At 39.3% G+C, this 19061-nt stretch overlaps 1 protein-coding gene and 1 long non-coding RNA gene across 3 annotated transcripts in view; both read right to left on the bottom strand.

Moving 5' to 3' along the window:
• Positions 1-74: 74 nt before the first annotated feature.
• On the bottom strand, positions 75-5654 carry LOC129748171 (uncharacterized). The gene is made up of 3 exons (XR_008737668.1): positions 5357-5654; positions 4837-5057; positions 75-722 (listed from the first exon to the last, which is right to left on the bottom strand). It is a non-coding gene; the product is annotated as an uncharacterized LOC129748171 (long non-coding RNA).
• An 8855-nt stretch (positions 5655-14509) lies between these two features.
• Positions 14510-19061, bottom strand: part of LOC129748152 (uncharacterized) — a 98505-nt gene continuing 93953 nt past the window's right edge. The window contains exons 8-10 of one of the 2 annotated variants that reach the window (XM_055742658.1): positions 15727-15853; positions 15443-15663; positions 14510-15083 (exon numbers count right to left, since the gene is read on the bottom strand). In XM_055742658.1, coding sequence (XP_055598633.1) covers positions 14929-15083; positions 15443-15663; positions 15727-15853 — 503 coding nt within the window. In that variant the 3' untranslated portion in view covers positions 14510-14928. Of the gene's footprint in view, positions 15084-15105; positions 15664-15726; positions 15854-19061 lie in introns of those variants that run through there. The other variant, XM_055742657.1, reaches the window with a different exon arrangement.

The following is a 19061-nucleotide window of genomic DNA, read 5'->3' as shown; positions in this document are numbered from 1 at the left end:
AATCTGGAGCAAAATGAAAAAACGTGTTGTCTCGTTGAAATGCCAAACCAAAAAGAATGTATTCCGTCCTCCAATTGTACAATTCTAATCCTCTCTCACTCTCCTATCATTTTTGACATCGAAAAACATAGAACCCTTTCGAAAGGGCATATCATTTGAAACCGATCTATTCGAACATCGCTTACACGATAAAAGTGGATACTTCAACTCCTTCACCCTATCTAAGAACATTGTTGATAACTAAAATAACTTTTTATAGAACATTCGAAAATGCAAAACTTTAAATATGAAAGCAATCTTACAAAAATTGCAAAAAGAAAAATAAATCCAGTGAACTTTTGAGGTTTCAATTAACTTTAGTAATAAACGAAATCAGACTTTCGACGTCTTTTTAAACTTCTCGATGATTTACGATGATTTTCAATCTTCTCATTCGGACTGGCTTCAAAAATTGATCCTGCTTCTTCTGGTTGGTCGACGTCCGAGTAAATGTAAGAATCTGCGGGAAACCCGTAAAAATCGGAGCTCGAATCCGAAACTGTTTGTGGGTCCTCTGCATCTTCTTCCCTCTTCCGTTTGCTGTTGTTGTAAAAATCATTCTGATGTGGTAGTTCTTGGTGGTCTTGGTGGTAGACTAGATGTATTGAAGGTTTTCGGCGAGACGTGGGTGCCAACTTCAATTGCCGTCGATGTGCCAGAACTATCCTTCCTCCAAGTAGTATCTGTGAAATGGTTGTAGAAATATTTTTTAAAAACTTTGCTTGAATCCATTTAGGTAAACCTGTTTTATGATTATTTTTATAAAATATCAGATCTCCTTTAGTCAAGTTTTTAAAACCGTTGTCAGAGGTACTAGGTTCTCCCTCCTCAGGTTGGTAGTCATGTGATGTATCATCATATGGTTCTTTTAAATTATGTTTAAAACTTTTCTTCGGATTTATTAAATCTAACAAATTCTTCGGTTTGTAGGAAAACAAAATTTCAGAAGGAAAAATTCCATCCGTTCCCAAACAGGTGTTTCTATAATTAAACAGAAAGTAAGAAATTTGCTCTTCTATATCAAGCCTTTTTATTTCAGGATCCAAAAGAAATTTTTTAAATACGTCTTTTACCAACCTCACCATCCTCTCTGCCTGGCCATTGCTCTCCGGATGGTACGGTGGACTTTTCATTACCAAAATTCCTTGTTTTTGGAAAAAAATTTACAAAATACTCTGAATTAAAAGGCGGACCTCCGTCCGTCATTAAAACATCAGGAAGACCATACCTTGCAAATAAGTTTAAAAAAATTTTAACTACTTTTTTAGCGTCAGTCCCATACTTCATGTATTCCATCTCGATCCATTTGCTATAACTATCAACAATTATTAAAAAGGTTTTTCTATCGAGATGGAAAAAATCTGCATGGATTCTGCTAAAAGGTTTTACAGTAGGGATCCACTGGGAATATTGATGAGGCTTAGTTACAGAATTCATTTCTGTACAAATTCTACAAGATTTGACAAATTCTTCAATGTCTGTATTCAAACCGAACCAATAAACGGTTCTTCTGGCAAGTTGTTTTATTTTTGTAATACCAGAGTGGTTTGCATGGAGCATTTTTAAAATTAACATTTTCATGGAATCTGGAATTATCACACGATCACAAAATAACAAACAACCATCAACTTCTTCCAAGTTTTGATGTGATGAATAAACATCCCTAAACTGCTTTTCTAAACGTTCTGGCCAACCTCTACGTAAAAATTCCAAAATTTTAGAAATGAAACTGTCAGATTTTGATTCAATTGCAATTTGTTTATAATCAAGAGGAAACTCAGAAGTGAAATTCAAATTTTTTACGTATTCCCTATCCAAATGTTTTGGAACAGAATTTTGTACCGGATACCTAGAGCAAAAATCTGCATTTCCAAGTTTTCCTGATGGACGGTAAAAAATATCAAAATCATAAATAGCTAATTCAAGAATGTATCTTTGTAACCTTGTTACGGATATTGAATTTCTCCCGTGTTTACCTAAAATACCAATTAAAGGTTTGTGATCTGTAAATATGGTAAATTTTTGGCCGTACAAAAATTTGTGAAATTTTTTAACTGTTGTTACAATAGCTAGTGCTTCTAAATGTAAAATCGGATAATTTTTCTGAGCCGCATTCAAAGAATATGAAGCAAAACTTATAGGCCTTTCTCCTCCATTTATAACATGAGAAATCACACCACCAAGACCATAAGAACAGGCATCTGTCACTAGGACTATGGGTTTTGCTGGATCGAAATAAACTAAAAGATTTGGATTAAGAAGATATTGTTTACAGTCAAAAAAAACCTTTTCACGTTCGCCATTCCAATCAAACTTAGTATCTTTCTTTAAAAGCGAATATAAAACGTGAATACGAGATGATAAATTAGGAATGAATTTAGAATAAAATGTCAATAAACCTAAAAAAGCCTTCAACTCCGAAACATTTTTCGGAGCTTTTGCTGCACGGATAGTCTCCACTTTATCAGGACAGGGTAACAACCCATCAGCTGTCAAAATATGTCCTAAATATGGTAAACGATTTACAAAAAATTTGCATTTCTTAATATTTACTTTGATGTTGGCTTTAGACAATCTCTCTAAAACCAAATAAAGCTTCCTTTTGCAGTCAATGATATCCTTTCCAGCAATCAAAACATCATCAAGATAACAACAAACATATTCTAAACCCTTTAAAATTTGATCCATTACTTTTTGAAAAATAGAAGCACTGGAAACTGTTCCCTGTGGAAGACGATTATAAGAAAACAAACCTTTGATAGTGTTAATCACCATGAAATTCTTTGATTTTTCTGATAGAAGCAATTGGGTGTAGGCACCAGCTAGGTCAAGAGAACAGAATATTTTTGCACCTGCCAATTTTGCAAAAATGTCTTGTGCCAAAGGTAAAGGATAAGTGTTTGGAACAATTAATTTGTTAATTGAAACTTTACAATCGATTACTAATCGAATTCCCTGATCCTTTTTAATCACTACAACCACTGGTGATGCCCACTCACTTACTTCAACTGGAGAAATGATATTGTCTTGTTCTAGCTGTTTTAAATGTTCTAAAACTCTGTCCCGCAATCTCAAAGGTACTTCGTAAGCTTTTTTGAAAATTGGAGTGTAATCTTTCAATACAATATCGCCTACAAAACCAATAATCGGTTTAGAAAGATCTTTATCGAAAACACTAGGGAACTTACACATTAAATTCTGAACTATTTCCTCCTGCTTCAGTGTTTTAACATAGCTCTCCGGGACCAACGGTTTAGCAAAAGCCTTTCTCCAATCCAAACAAAATACGTCAAGCCAGGTCCGGCCCATCAGAGGAACAAATTCATTGCTACACTGCAGTACTACCAGGTCAACCAGTTCTCTAATACCATTTAGCTGTACTAAAACCTTGAATTTTCCTAGAACATTTAGTTTGTTACCATCGATTACCACCAAACGCATATTACATGGGGAGAGATTGTAGTTTTTAAATTCTCTCAAATAAAAATCCTCCGAAATTACACTTTCAGCTGAACCACAATCAACCTCTAAATTCATCCTACGATTTTCTACCAACGCATCAATATAACAGGGTTTGCTAATTTTATTAACAACTGAAATCATTAAACATGATGCTTCATCAGATTCATCAGAATCAGAAATATCCAACTTCAACCGTTTAAATAAACCAGATGTGGAAGGCTCAGGCCTGGTAGCATCAATAAATTTAACAGAGGACGGATAGTTGGAACGAGAAGTAGATTGGTACGCTCTGGGACTTCGACGATTTAAACGATAGCAAAAATTCACAGTATGACCTTTCTTTTTACAGTAGGTACAAACATATAGTGGCTTCTTCGAATTTTGTTTCTCTCTACTAGAGTCACGAAATCTCACGTAACGATCTCTGCTATTGCTTCTGCTTCGATCCCGGTAATTAGGCTTGCGATAAAAAGTTTCGTCTCTACGCCCCAAACGCGCAATAATACTAGATTTCTCTTCGGCAATATTCAGTTTACGCATCTTCTCTTTTGTCAATTCGCTGTTAATAATCATCTTCTCAGCTTTACTAAGTGTTAGGTTATCTTCGTAAAACATTCTCAATTGCAAATCCTTATCAAACACCCCAATGGCTAACAAATCCCTGGTAAATCTTTCTTTAAGATCTCCGAAGTTACATTCCTCGGCTGCTTGCTTAACCGACAAAATAAAATCTATTCCTTTTTCGTCATGACGTTGACGTCGAGTCCAGAAATCGTTACTCTGCATTACCTCGGAATCAGATTTGTCATAGTACTTTTTCAAACCATCAATTATTTCCTTGTAAGTAATCTGATTAATATCCCTTCCCGGAAAAAGGGCTTTAATGCGAGAATAAACCTCGGTTCCGCAAACAGCCAGAAAAGAGGTTTTATATTTTGCCTCAGGGTAATTGTTGTGTTGAAACAAAAATTGTAAATGCTCAACGTATTGACTAAACGGTATAGCCCCTGGAATAAATTGTTCAGCAGTCGTAGAAAGTGCCATGATTTAATGAAAAAAAAAATCACTAATGAATTAAAAAAAATCAATAATTTATCACAGCAAGAAAAAAAAATATCACAGAATAAAAAAAAATCGGCAATAAATTCAAAATAGTGTAATCCCGAAAAAAAAAATTAAAAAAAAAAATACACAAAAAAAAGACAAACACAAAATAAAATAAAAAAAATGAAATAAATAAAAAGAAAAAATTAATAAATGATAAACCTAAAAAAAAAATCATTATCGTCAAGTAAATAAAAAAAAATTAAAACAGTTTAAAATCAAAAAACATACCTGATATCAGCTAGTACAAAAAAGATTCGTCTTAAAATGCCTTAAAATAAGGCCAACAAACGAACCTGCCAAAACCAAACTTCTATGGTAAAATCCTCCGGTGTATCTTCTTTTTTTTTTTAGTTGATTCTTTTCCACAAACGATGAGATTTTCTTCAGGAAAAACCACGGTTAGCACAGACCGCAGCACGTAACCTCAAAACAGGAACAACGCCGTATCGCTACCAGCATCAAATAAAAAAAAAAAAATGCAAAGCACACCGCACGGTAAAAATGCGTTTTTTTTTTTTTTATGGAACTTTAACAGAGTAGCTTCAATTTAACTGAAAAGTGAAGCGCCGGCTTCGATAGAAAAAAGTACAAAGGAACGCTTCTTTTCGGTCAAAATGGCGTCGTTTACATGTGGTACCGAACTTTCTTTTGTTTCTCAAAACTCTTCCTTTTCATGCTATTCGCTAAAAACCGTATGTACTTCGGCGTTTCGAGCACCGGAACAAAAGAAAAAAAACACTTCCGTTACCTCGGAACAATACAATGTTCGCAGCAGATGGCAAAGCACTTTGATCCGTAGAGAAAAAAAATAACACGTGGAAAAAAGAAATCTAAAGATTTCCGCACAACTAAACTGTTCTTATTTTGTTTGTTCAGTGTTTATTATAAGCACGCACCAAAAGCGATGCAAAATCGCATCAAAAAGATTTTAAAAAATTTCACTCGACGAAAAACTTTTAAGTTTTATCCTCGTCGTCACTTGAAATAGTCTGGAAAAACGGGTGGAGGTCAATCTGGAGCAAAATGAAAAAACGTGTTGTCTCGTTGAAATGCCAAACCAAAAAGAATGTATTCCGTCCTCCAATTGTACAATTCTAATCCTCTCTCACTCTCCTATCATTTTTGACATCGAAAAACATAGAACCCTTTCGAAAGGGCATATCATTTGAAACCGATCTATTCGAACATCGCTTACACGATAAAAGTGGATACTTCATTTGTGTTTTACCGTTGATAGTGTTGGCGCTTGTTCACTGAAATATGTTCTCTTGTCGCAAAAGAGCTTAAAACGCTGGCTACACGGACGAACATTCGATTTCACTTTTTTGCTAACTTCTTATGGGCGATGGGCGCGCTCGCAATCCCGGTATACGATTTTTCATGTGTTAAACTGAGAAAGCAATAGCCTTCACTCCGATTAGCTGTCATTCTTATGGACATTTGTGTAAGAGTAAAGAGCAAGCTTTATTCTTTTTAGCAGGCCCAAGCCCAATAGGGAGTAATGTCGACACCAGATAGCGTTCCTATCGTGATTTTGATATTGGCTGTCAAAGGCTACAAAATATTGTTCTGCAGAACATTTTACAATACGAATTGCAATGGGACGCCAATGTGAATTTTCTGTTCGTGTGTCAAAACAAGTAGTATTTTTGAAAAAGTTTTAACGAGCATAAATCGAGTTTTGCCCTGACTCCTAGTTGGTGTGCGTGATATCGATAGTGCCAAATGTAAGCATCTAGCTGAGAAAATCTATCACCAGCTGATATTTGTTTTCCCTTTCATACAATTTGTTTACATCGGTAGCATGGCCTATCAAGATTCCCAAGAGTATTGGCGAGGGCACAAGTGTGTACCACGTAAAACTGGGGAATGCAGGCGTCACAAGGACCTACTACAGGAATGGGAGAGAATCCATCATAGACGTCGCTTTCTGCAGTCCGGACTGGGCGAGTGACTGGTGATTGATCGAATATTTCACCGATAGCGATCACTTTGCGAACCGCTATTGTGTGAGCACAAATACGCTGACAGGTAAAAAAGAAACGACAACAGGAGCACGCCTCTGGAAGAAAACACAATTCGATCGGAACGTCTTCGTCGGAGTGTTAAAGTGGGAGCGGAACTATGAAAACCTGTCCGCGGAAATGACGAGGAGGACCAAGCGGAAAGACATTCGACAAACGACGGAAATCTCGAACCTGTGTACTCGCTGTCTACGGGCTAGGCGATATATGCAGAGAGAGAGGACCCAGTCAGCGAGAGAGGAGCGTAAAATGACCTATGCAAGTGCGAAGTCTGTCCTCCGCAGAGCAATTAAGGCGAGCAAAAAGGCACGCCGTGGGACCCATCGCTTGATCCCTAACGTTGAATTTTGGATGGATCAGAAACATGAAAAGGTGGATTACTGCATGGCGCAGTTCTTGACTGGTCACGGGTGCTTCATGCAGTACCACAATAAATACCCATATTGTGGGGTTTCATGTGATTTTAAGTCATTTACAACATTTTAAAGTTAAGCGGAAGACGCCATCTTGGATTTCAAGATGCCGTCAGACAACGAAATTCGAATTCAACTCATAGTTTCGTTCCACCGGTCATTCACAACCAATCCTTTATTTATTTCATTCAAAAAGTCTGTTCTCATTTACTGTACTATTGATTAACAACTCAGATTAGAAGGAACTCATCCTACTCGTGTAGTTTGTTGGCTAAAACCGTTATAAAACTTATCATTTTTAAGACCATAATAAAGCTATTAAGCATTGAATTGACTAACGCCATGCTTGTTGCAAAATCGAAGGGCACGAAATGACGCCATGCTATTTGTTATTTATTTCTTATCAACGGATCACATGTTGATCCAAATGATTACTTAAAATTAAAAATTAAAAATTAAAAACATAACATTAAGTCTAACTATGGGGTTCTCAAGGCCCGTATCACTTTTCTTCGGAAAACGTCCCTCGAAACGTCGAAGTCAAAATGCGCCGAGAAACGGTTGAACGATCTCATTGCGCCGATGAGGGCGCTGTTAGCTCCGTAATTGTTCATTCGAAGGGGAATGTACAACTGAAGATCCAGATTTCTAAGACCACGGGGTCGTACACTAAGCGGAATAGCCTCCAGTAGCGTGGGACAGTCGATTCGCGATGACAGGAGGTCGGCGACGAATGAGGCACGTGTTGCTTGTCTGCGAGCTTGAAGAGTATCGATATCTATGAGGCGGCATCGATTTTCGTAGCTAGGTAAGCGAAAAGGGTCTTGCCAGTTCAGGTGTCTAAGGGCGTATCGCAAGAATCGCCGCTGGATAGCCTCGAGCCGATCGACACCGTTCTGGTAGTAGGGACACCAGACAGCTGATGCGTATTCAAGGATGGAACGAACGATGCTGCAGTATAGGCTTTTCAGGCAATACACATCCTTGAAGTCCTTCGCCACTCTAAAAATGAAACCGAGACTTCTGGATGCTTTGTCAATCACGTAGTTGGTGTGTGCCTTGAATTCCAAGTGCTGATCTAAGATTACGCCAAGATCGTTAACGTGGTTCACACGTGAGATGGGTCCGTCTCCTAGGAAGTACTCCGCGATTAAAGGTTGCCGCTTACGAGAAAAGCTGATGACTGCACATTTGTTGCGGTTTAAGGGCAGACAGTTAAGGTCGCACCAATCAGCGAAGAGGTTAAATTGACATTGCAGAAAATTTATGTCGTCGTGGTCGTTTATGGTGTAAAATAGTTTTAGGTCATCGGCATAGCAGAGTTTGGGGACGTCGAGGAGTGACAACACGTCGTTGAAATAAATTAGGAAAATGATCGGTCCTAGATGGCTACCTTGGGGCACACCAGAGGTGGCTGGGAACTGCCTGGAAAAGGTGTCACCCGTTCGAACAATCAATTTACGACCGGTTAAGTAACTGCGGAACCAGCCCAGTAGCGTACCACATAATCCTAAGCGTTCGAGTTTTCCGATGGCAATCTCATGGTTCACCTTGTCGAATGCAGCGGACAGATCGGTGTAGATTGCATCAGTTTGAGATTTGGCAGCAAAACTTTCATGCACAACAGAAGTAAACGTTAGCAAGTTACTTGTTGTAGAGCGTTTGAGCATGAATCCGTGCTGATCATTGGAGATGTAATTTTTGCAGGACGTGAAAAAAGGATCCAAGATCACCAATTCAAATAATTTGGCAATAGAACATAAAGCAGAGATTCCACGGTAATTGTTAATATCTCTCCTATCTCCTTTTTTATGAACCGGGAACATGTAAGCTTCCTTCCATAGTAGAGGGAAGATGGCTCTATCAAGCGAAGCTTGAAAAATGAGCCGAATAGCGGTCAGCAAAACAGGCATGAAACATTTCAAAAAAGCAGCTGGTATCCCGTCCGGACCTGTAGAAAAGGAATTCTTGAGCTTCGCTGCTGCTTTAGAGTTGGCTGCCTCCTCGATTTCAAAACCATTTATTGAAAAGCCCACTGGCGAAACGTTCCTGACAGCACTAGCTAAATGTTCTGGGGATGTTGAAGCTGAAGTGAAGATACTGGAAAATTTTTGGGCGAAGAGATCGCAGATACCACGATCAGAGTTCGCCGTGATGTCGTCCAAAAACATGTTTGAAGGTATACCAGGTTCCTTACGCTGACTCTTTACGTGTTTCCAAAAAGATTTTGGGCAAGACTTGAGGTTACGTTGTACGCGACGTAGGTAGTTATGGTAACAACGTTCGCTGGCTTTTTTATAAACGGAGTTAAGTTTACGGTATATATCCTTAGTGTAGGATGATTTTTGCTTCTTGTAATTTCGAAGAGCACACCTTTTAGCAGTCTTCAGTTGTCGCAGTTCAGTCGTGATCCAGGGGATTCGCGTATTTCCGCTGCTAGAGCGTTTTGGAACGTGGCGATCGATGACATAATTCAGAATGTGTGAGAAGGTATCAGCAGCGGCGTTAGGATTTGACAGATCAAGCTCAGATACCCAGTCGATAGTTGCCAGAATGTGAGAGATGTCATCGAAGTTGGCGTTTTTGAAGTCGATGTAGAAGGTCGCTGGTTTTCCTACTGTAGCGATCGGCCTAGTTATTTCAAGTGATGCCAGTAGAGCAGGGTGATGTGGGACTACTTTAACTAGCGGTGCAGGAGCGAGTTCGATGAACGGTAAACGAGATCCATCATTGGCAAAGCAAAGGTCCAGCGTACGACCGTATTCGTTCACCACGCCGTTAATCTGGCGCAAGGTCGCTGTACTCAAGGAGTCCAATATGATGTTTGAAGGCGCCGAAAAAGTAGAGCTGGCAGGGTCCGGATACAGAGAGCTACCATGGTGAGAGCACCACTTCAAACCGGGCATATTGAAGTCGCCAATGACAAGTAAGTCATCTTCTGGAGCGCAGAAAGAGCTAACTTCGACGATGCAGCGAGAAAACGACTCAGCGAGGGCAACATCTCTTGAGCGATCGGGTGGCAGGTAAAATACACATACGTACAGTTTCCGGTCAGCGAGGTCAATGCGAATCCACACAAGTTCCAGATCGCACCAGGATTTGTTGTCGATGAGCTGCGCTGGGAGATTCGACTTCACGGCAAGTAGTACCCCGCCTCCACTGGACTTTTTGCTGTTTCGGGCGCTACGGTCACAGCGGAACACTGCGTAATCAGGGCAGAAGATCTGACTTGATAGTGTGCGGTCATTCAGCCATGTTTCCGTGAAGGCGATGATGTCATAGCAGGAACACGAAGTTGCGAGCAGGTAGTCGGTCAGGCAGGAATTAATACCCCCGACATTCTGGTAGTAAAGGGTTACGGAATCTAGAGGACCCGCAGCGGGTTTGAAGAAACGTGCACTGGAAGGTAGAACATCATCAGGCACAGGAAAGCGATCAGGGGTACTATACTTGCCTGAATTCACAGGCTGGAGAACCCCTTCGCCGCAGACGAACTCAGGGCCGGGACGACTGATGACGCTGGCTGGAATCAGCGCGACTGAGTCGAAGGGCTCAGGGGTCTCCAAAGTGCCTAGCTCGTTGCGTCCCGTTGCAGAAACCCCAGAGTGGTTGGCGATATTCTCGTTAGGCGGGAGGTTGCAGAAATAATACTGGTTGGAGTCAGCGCTATTGGCACGACTGGAAACCGAAAAAGTATCACGCGGTGGGAAAGTTCCAAAGGAAAACTTATGCACCGACAGGCAAGTATAAGTTTTCCTTATACTGATACTAGGCTGGAGAACCTCGTCGCCGCTATCGAACTCAGGGCCGGGACGACTGATGCCGCTGGCGGGAAACAGCGCGACTGAGTCGATGGGCTCTGAGGTCTCCGAAAAGCCTGATGCGTTGCGTCCCGGTGCAGAAAACCCAGAGGAATCGAAGATGTTCATGTTTGGCTGGTGCGTGTAGAAGTGATAAGGGCCAGAATCCGGAATGTTGAAACAGCTGGGGATCAAAATTTCGTCACGCAGTGGAAAAGTTCCGAAAAACAATTTATACTTGCCTGTCATTGCAGGCTGGAGAACCTCGTCGCCGCTATCGAACTCAGGGCCGGGACGACTGATGCCGCTGGCTGGAAACAGCGCGACTGAGTCGACGGGCTCTGAGGTCTCCGAAAGGCCTGATGCGTTGCGTCCCGGTGAAGAACCTGATAAGGTCAGTAGTCCGTACGAATCAGCCATATCCCCGTTGTCGATGCAAGAGGAAGGTGGTAGAAGGGTAGAAGTAATTGACGATGAAAATGATTGACTCGTAGATCCGATAAAATTGTAGCAAGCACATGAGGCTGAGGCCGCGAGGGACTCGTTGTCTAAAAACGATGGACTTTCAATGTCAGTAATCATTGGTGTGGTACAACCAGTGGAGTAGAACTCCCGGAAGTTAAAGATGGAGTGAGCGAGGTCGCAGGAGGAAACGGGACAACAGGTGTCGACGGGTTTTTTGATCCAAGATCCTCAAACTCTCTGAACAGAATGCCAGCGGGCCAAGTTCTAGGGGAAAGAGCGGCGTCTTTGAGCTTGGGATCAACTCCAACCTTGAATGAAATTGATCTGAGCGAGTTCACGTCGACATCCTTCGGTACCAATAAGTGAACCTCGGCTGATTCGCACTGGAGACATTCCGTGACGAGTTCTTCGATGTCCTTTGCAGTGACAGTATTTTGCAACCTTGCAAGGTAGACCCAAAATTTTTTCTCTCTCGGCGCAACAGTGGCTATCGATTTAACGGTAACTTTCTTAGTACCCACACAGGAGGTTTGAGTGGGTGGTTCGATCCGCCGTCGCTTGTTTGTAGGGGTGCCAAGGCTGGGTCAACGGGCAGACATGCGAGGGGATGGATTTAAATTGGAACGGTCGTTGATGATTTTGTCCAATTTTCGGTGTGTCACTGCTAATTCCGACTTCACTTCCGTAACCAAGGACGCTTGATTTTTCTTAAAATCCCGGATCAGAGATTCGTAACAAGCCATAGTGCGACGAAACGCTGAATTTTTTTAAAAGATTACAGCACGCATCGCAGACCCAAAGCAGATTTTTGTTGTCTGCCCTGGATTTTAGGTGTGATGTAAGAAGCCCAGCGCACTTGAAGTGATACGCCAGAGTACAAAAGCCTTGACAAGTGATGCTGTCGGAATCGCTTGTGGGCTTGGCGCATTTGTCACAGGCCATAACGATGGAAGACATTTAAGCCTATCTTGTTTCCAAAATTTTGCTGCGGGAACCGTGTACGAAAAACGCGAAAGTTTCTTTTCACAGTTCACTGTCTGTTTTTGGCGTATCTGTGCCTTATGAAAGCGGATCAAAACCAACAACAAACAGTGGAAATGTATGCAGCGCAAAAACTTTCGGCGAAAAAAAACGGTTACGAGGGCAAAGAACGAGCAGGATTCCACTGCACACGGCGGCACCGGTTGGAAACAGGTTCCAGGACACAAAAAGGACAATTAAAACGGCGATAAACACGACGGAAAACGATTTAAAAACAGCGCGCAGTAAGTACACAAATGCAAAAACAATGGCGGTTATGCTTGTTATCGGCGGTTATGCTGATGAATTCATAATGTAAAATATTTGAAAATATTTTTTTCAGGCCTATTTTCAATCGATTCCATCATGTTTGCGATGTCATTATGTCATGCATTACAATGATAATTATCGAAAAATATTTTTCGCGAAATATTTTTGATTTTTTTTCCAATATATTTTTTTTCATTTGATTTTCTGATTCTAAAGATTTGACGAGGCGCATTTATTTCAAGATACTATTTTATACACATTTCATGCATTTTACCTAAAAACTTGAGTGGGAGTAGGGCAATTGAAAAGATGCTCATAATATGGTTAAAATATAGCTTTTTTGTTATTAATTTTACCAGAGCATATCCCAATAATGCCGGAACAAATTTCAAATCCTTCTTTTGTCACTCGGAGTTGGAACATCGCGAGGGGAGGGACAATAAAAAATAATGCGAAAAACAAATAAATTGGAATAAATTGCATGGAAGCTTGTATGCAACAAAATTGCACACTATATCGTTGCACAAAACCTATAAATCAAGTAATTTTTTTATCGAATAATTCAATCAAGTTAAAAAAAATGGTAAAATAACTCCCATCTTCTTAATTTTGTTTTTGGTCTTGTAATCTTTCAGATATTGGAATTTTTAATCGAAATTTACATAAATTACTTAAAACTGAATTTATATCCCCCTTCGGGTTTTTTGGAAATTTCGAAGGGGGGGGGGGCTGTGACAAAAGAAGAAATTGATATTTGTTCCAGCATGCAAAATCATCATTCATCAACCATCATGGTTGCTGGAAAAAAATCAAAAAAAACTCGGAGAACTCACGGAATACAAAAAAAAAATTGAAAACATGTTTTATAAAAGCTTTGATGACCAAAATTTTACAGCATAATAGAAGTTTAAAAAATTGACCACGATGACGTTTCTAAGCCAGATTTTAGCTTTATTAGAGTTCTGGTGTGCTTTAGATTTTTATGAAGATTAATGCCTCCCGCTATAGTTCTAACGAAGTTGTGCTGACATTAATAAAGCGAAAATTGTTACTTGGGAGTGGTTTCAGTTCAGTTTGTTGACCTTCGTTCCCCCCGCTTTTGTATAGGCGGAACATCTGATTAAATTTTCTTATCTGTTTGAGTGGAGGGATGAGAATCTAAAGCAAACGATCCTCTTGATGTAGTTTCATCGCCTGATTATAGAATAAATGGTTTTCGGAACAGATGTTTCAATGATTCTTTGGAATTTATGATGAAATGCGCATTTAAAATGACCTCAATTCACTATATCTCATAACAAAATCTTTTCAACTTATCATCGCGATATGTTTTGTTTCTTTTCTTTAGTTGGACTTCTCGATATAGTCACCGCTATTACTGCAACAGCTGTACAACGTTCAAATTGTGAATAAATGTTAGCCGAGTTGAATTCCCCAGGGCAGTTTTGAAAGGTAAGCACAAAACTACAAAACTTCTAAAAGAAAATGCAATATTAATTTATCTGTGAAATAACTGATCTATTATTGAATTGATGCAAAGATATTCTACTACAAAATCTTGAATAGATCGTTCCAATGCTTTTTTTAAATCAACGATTCAACTGTATTTTGTGAAATCGGATATCGTGGCTCCAGAGAGAAAACATTTTTTTTAATCAAAGGTTTGTTTATTAAGGCTTTTTACTTATGAAGTTTCATTTTGCGAGTCTATCACTTTATTAATAAAGAGAGAAAACATTTGTTTTAAGTATACATAAGGCAAATGTTTTCTCTCTTCATTAATAAATCGGGTATCGTGGCTCCAGAGAGAAAAAATTTGTCTTAAGTAGCTTTCAAGGAACCCCAAACAGGGGGCAATTCTGTCATCGTTGAAAGGATTTCTTTCCGGCAAATGATAACACGCCACACGTTTCGTTTGGTTCAATTTGTTGTCACTATTATTTTACGTTTTCCCTAAAACTAATGTTTTTAAAAAATAGTGCTTTATTGTTGAGGCGCGCGCTGATAATCGCGCTTACACGTACCTTTTGGTTATTTGGTTTTGATACCGTTGTTTGTCGAGTATTTACATAAAAGTTCATAACGTTACATTGTTCGGTCTGTTGGTTTGTCATTGGGTGTAAGTGTGTGAGTATGGGTGTCTTTGTAATTATAACGGTAAAAATTATTACTATAAAAACATTCATGTCTTTGAGACTATAAATCGCACGCATACGGGCTGCTTTCACGCGATCATTTTTTTACAATTCGGGACAAAAACAACGTAAAAATCAGTTGTGAATGTATATTACCATAATACTGCGTCGATTCCGTGATGAGTCGAAGAATTTAAGCCACTGGATCCATGGTGAGTTGTTTTTTGCTGCTGATCGCCAATGTGTCCTTGATCATGATCACCAACAACGGTACGCTGCCGAGCACCATGCAAACACCCATACAGTAGAAACAGATTTCGTAACCACCGGAGAGATCCCGAAGAAGACCTGGAGATTTTGTGTAAGTATGTTTTGTTTTTTTTTTTTTTTTTTGAGTTTTTGTGTAAAAATGAATGATTAAGATATGATAGAACACAATTCAAGTTAGGAGGATAAACCACCACATGACACACACGCGGAAGTAGCGCAGCGGACGAATCGACGGGGGAAGACGTGAGGAGCAGACGCAGACCGGGGGCGGAATTGTAAACCATCACACGTGTGGCGAAGAACCGAACGGAAAATAGAAAAGAAGAAAGAGAGAAAGATACAAAACCGTTCACGCGCTGAAAGAGGAGAATGGTTCGATCTGGGAAACGAGCCACGGCAATGGACCGCGGACCGAATCCTTGGATCGAAGGTTAAACCTGCTAGTGGTGGCACCGAGATAGCACCAATACTCTGAAACATTCGCACTAGGCCGTAGCTAGAACCGATTCGATCCGTTCCAAACATGTCGGTCAGCAGCACCGGCACCAACAGATACCAACTGCCCAGACAGAGACCGTAACACCCGGCACAGCACACGATCACGCTCCAAGTTCCGAATGAGGCGATCGTCAGCACAGCCGTCCCGGCCCCTAGAATGCTGCAAGAGAAAAAGGGTCAATACCGGTCGAAGGCGAATTAGTCGTATAAGAGGGTAACTTACCACACAATGTAAGCCTTTCTCCGGTCGAAGAAATCGAGATCCGACAGCCATCCCAACGTAAGTCGTCCAATCAAATCCATCGCCGCACTAACCGCTACCAAGTAACCAGCTTCCGATTTGGTGTACCCTAGAAGGAAAGTTCATGGGAATGTTTGAAACTGTTTGGAATATTTCAACTTTAAATATTGAGAATGCTGACTCGCACAGTAAACGAAAATTACCGAATTCGGTAATTTTTTTACCGAAATTCTAACATGTGGAGATCGTTAAACTGTTCGGTAATTTTTTCATGGCCAAGAAGTGACAGCTGTCAAATATTACGGACCTCTTTCGGTAAAAAATAACCAAAACTCGGCTGATCATCTGTCAAAATATTGACAGTTGTTAACATGACAGCTCGTTATATTACCGAACAACCGGTATTGTTGAACCGAAATGTCTTTAATTATTACCGAAAGGCCGGTTATGTTTAACCGATATACTATAGTATACACAGTAAACGAAAATTACCGAGTTCGGTAATTTTTTTACCGAAATCCTAACATGTGTAAATCGTTAAACTGTTCGGTAATTTTTTCGGTAAAAAATAAACGAACATCGGTAAATCGATTCTTCATTTACCGATGTTCGTTTATTTTTTACCGAAAAAATTACCGAACAGTTTAACGATTTACACATGTTAGGATTTCGGTAAAAAAATTACCGAACTTCAGTTTTCGAAACGGCGTAATCGTATATGAAATCATGAATCTTGTGACCAATATCTCATTAAAACGAACGGCTTCAATTTATTGCTTGGTAAATGCAATTGAGTAACTTAGCACGGCAAAATTTTACTTTTTTATTTCAGAACAATATTGGAGAATAACCCCTATAAATCCCTTCCTTTTCCTTGCTTAAAGTTTTTTTTTAACTGTTGAGTCGCCGCGACTATTACGGCCCCCTTCCCTACTAACCTAGTGAAACGAATACACTCGGCACATTGAAACTTTGTAAAAGTAAAAGGCCTTTAATAAACTAGTTAAAAAAAAAAATATTTTAGAACTACTGCCGCAGAGAAAAACTGACAACTTTTGGATCAAGCTTTTGCGGCGTCCATATCAAGTAGCTCATACGACCTATTAAAAACTCATTCAAATTTTGTTATTTTTTCTCAGTTTTGTTTTGACAGTTCTCTCTGGTGTGTTTGGAGACATATGGTGGCCCAGCCAAAAAACAAAAATTGGTTCAAAAAGGGCGTTGGAATTTTTACACAAGTTTCGTAAGCTAGCTTGTTCGTCTGTTCTCTGTGCTACAGCAGTTTTCGTGAGGCATGTTTTTTCGGATTTTTTTTCTTTCATGCTGAATAACGAGAAAACTAGTAACTTTAGCTATATATAATGCTCTAAACATATTTTACTGACATTACAAGGTTTCTATTGATATAAGTTTTGTATGAAGTTCAAAATAATTCAAACGAATTAAGTAGATTTTTCTTTTGGAGTGTCAAAATGACACCATAAGTCGGAAAAGGGAGTTTTTGTTGTCCAGGCTTCCAGGGTTCGTCCATAAATAAAGTAAAGATGTAATATTGAAGAACTTTTGAATTCATTTAGGGTCCCCGAAGAAATTTTTGTATTTTGAAGCTTCTGAAAAAAGTTACAAGCCTTCAAACTTGCAATGGTGTCAAAATGACACCCTAATGCGGATGAGGGTTGAGAAACATCCGTGGGCGTGATTGAGTGCTCATTTATATCATTTTGATATAAATGGGTATACCTTGACGTATAACAACATTAAATATAGAATAGTGAGAGTATCACAATTCAGCGTTGTTATAGGCATCAACGGATCACTTCCGACCATAAGTGAAACGGAACCCCTAGATGCCGGTCCCACGGCTTTTAACTAAAGCTCAATCACATGGTCAATCTGGTCCGATCAGAAATGATTGTTTGACCTTTTATTGTCATTTTAATGTTCTTTTCTATTTTTCTTAATGTTCTTTTCTATTTTTCAGATCATCCGGAGGTGGAGTTTTTTTTTCTTCAGATATATTCAAATAGTTGGAAAGTTAGAAAGGAGTAGGTTAACATATTCAAATACCATATTCCTCCCCAATGCTCCAGTGGATGTGTATTTGCGGTTTATTAATTACGATGGCTTATTCTTAAATCTAGCTTTTTTCAATCACTGGGGGCTAATTGGATGGAAATGATATTTTGTGGTTCAAGGTTTGTGAAACGGATCTTCCTCCTGAGTTATTTTGATAGTATTATAGTTCAAAGCAAACAGTCTTGGAAATTTTTAAATCTCATTCAAACGTAGGCATTCAACTATGTGAGGCAGGTAGGGTAGGGCGATGCTCAAACGGTAAGATATGCTGTTATATCCATATTTTGGTGAATTCGCATGATTTTGTGATGTTGTGATAGGAATAAGGTAGCTTACTTCTACTATTAATTTGAGCTAGAATTTTTATTAGTTTGAAATAGGCTTGCTTCAAAAAGCAAAACAGGCTCTCACATCCATATTTTGATAAAATAGTATGGTTCTATGATATGACAGGAACAATGTAGCTTACTTCTACTATTAATTTGATCTTATAATTTATAATTTATTATAAGTTTAAGCTAGGCTTCTTCTTAGATATTGATAGATGATATGAACTAAAACTCTTTTTTTTTTCTCTCTTTTTTTCTCTTTTCTTTTTTTCTGTTTTCTTTTCATGTATCATTTGGTCCAATGATGACGTTGAGCGAACCTTCAAGCCATCCGCTAACATCATGGGACCCAGACGTTGGCTTTCGCATGACATGGTTGCCAGCCCAAGGATCTAACCATAAATCAACTGCTGAAGATGGTGTCCTGTAACTTGGTGAGATCCTTCCTGTTTATTTTTAATATTTTCAATACGCCCATAAACAATGTAGATAGATGCGTGGGGAGTATGTAGAGGCCAGTCTCGAACCCGCCCATGTCCTTCCTCCAACTGGTATCGGGAGGGGTTGGTTTATTATCTTGAACTTCATTTTATACATACTCCATGGATATAATGAAGTGCTTGATGGTCTAACCAACGTCTCAAGATCGCTTACTATTCTACGCTGCCTTCTCTAAACTTTAAATTTTCTTCTCCAAACTATTCTAATTTTCATTTCCAGCGTCAGCTCCCCGATCTATTTAAACGCAATAAAAAAAAAATATATATATATTGAAGAACTTTTATATTCATTTAGGGTCCCCGAAGAAATTTTTGTATTTTGAAGCTTCTGAAAAAAGTTACAAGCCTTCAAACTTGCAATGGTGTCAAAATGACACCCTAATGCAGATGAGGGTTAAGAAACATGAAACGA

Source organism: Uranotaenia lowii, chromosome 2 (assembly GCF_029784155.1).
Source record: "Uranotaenia lowii strain MFRU-FL chromosome 2, ASM2978415v1, whole genome shotgun sequence".
In the NCBI taxonomy this organism is placed as follows: Eukaryota; Metazoa; Arthropoda; class Insecta; order Diptera; family Culicidae; genus Uranotaenia; species Uranotaenia lowii.
The sequence above is the reverse complement of the archived record's forward strand: the minus strand, read 5'-3'. Positions and strand labels throughout refer to the sequence as shown.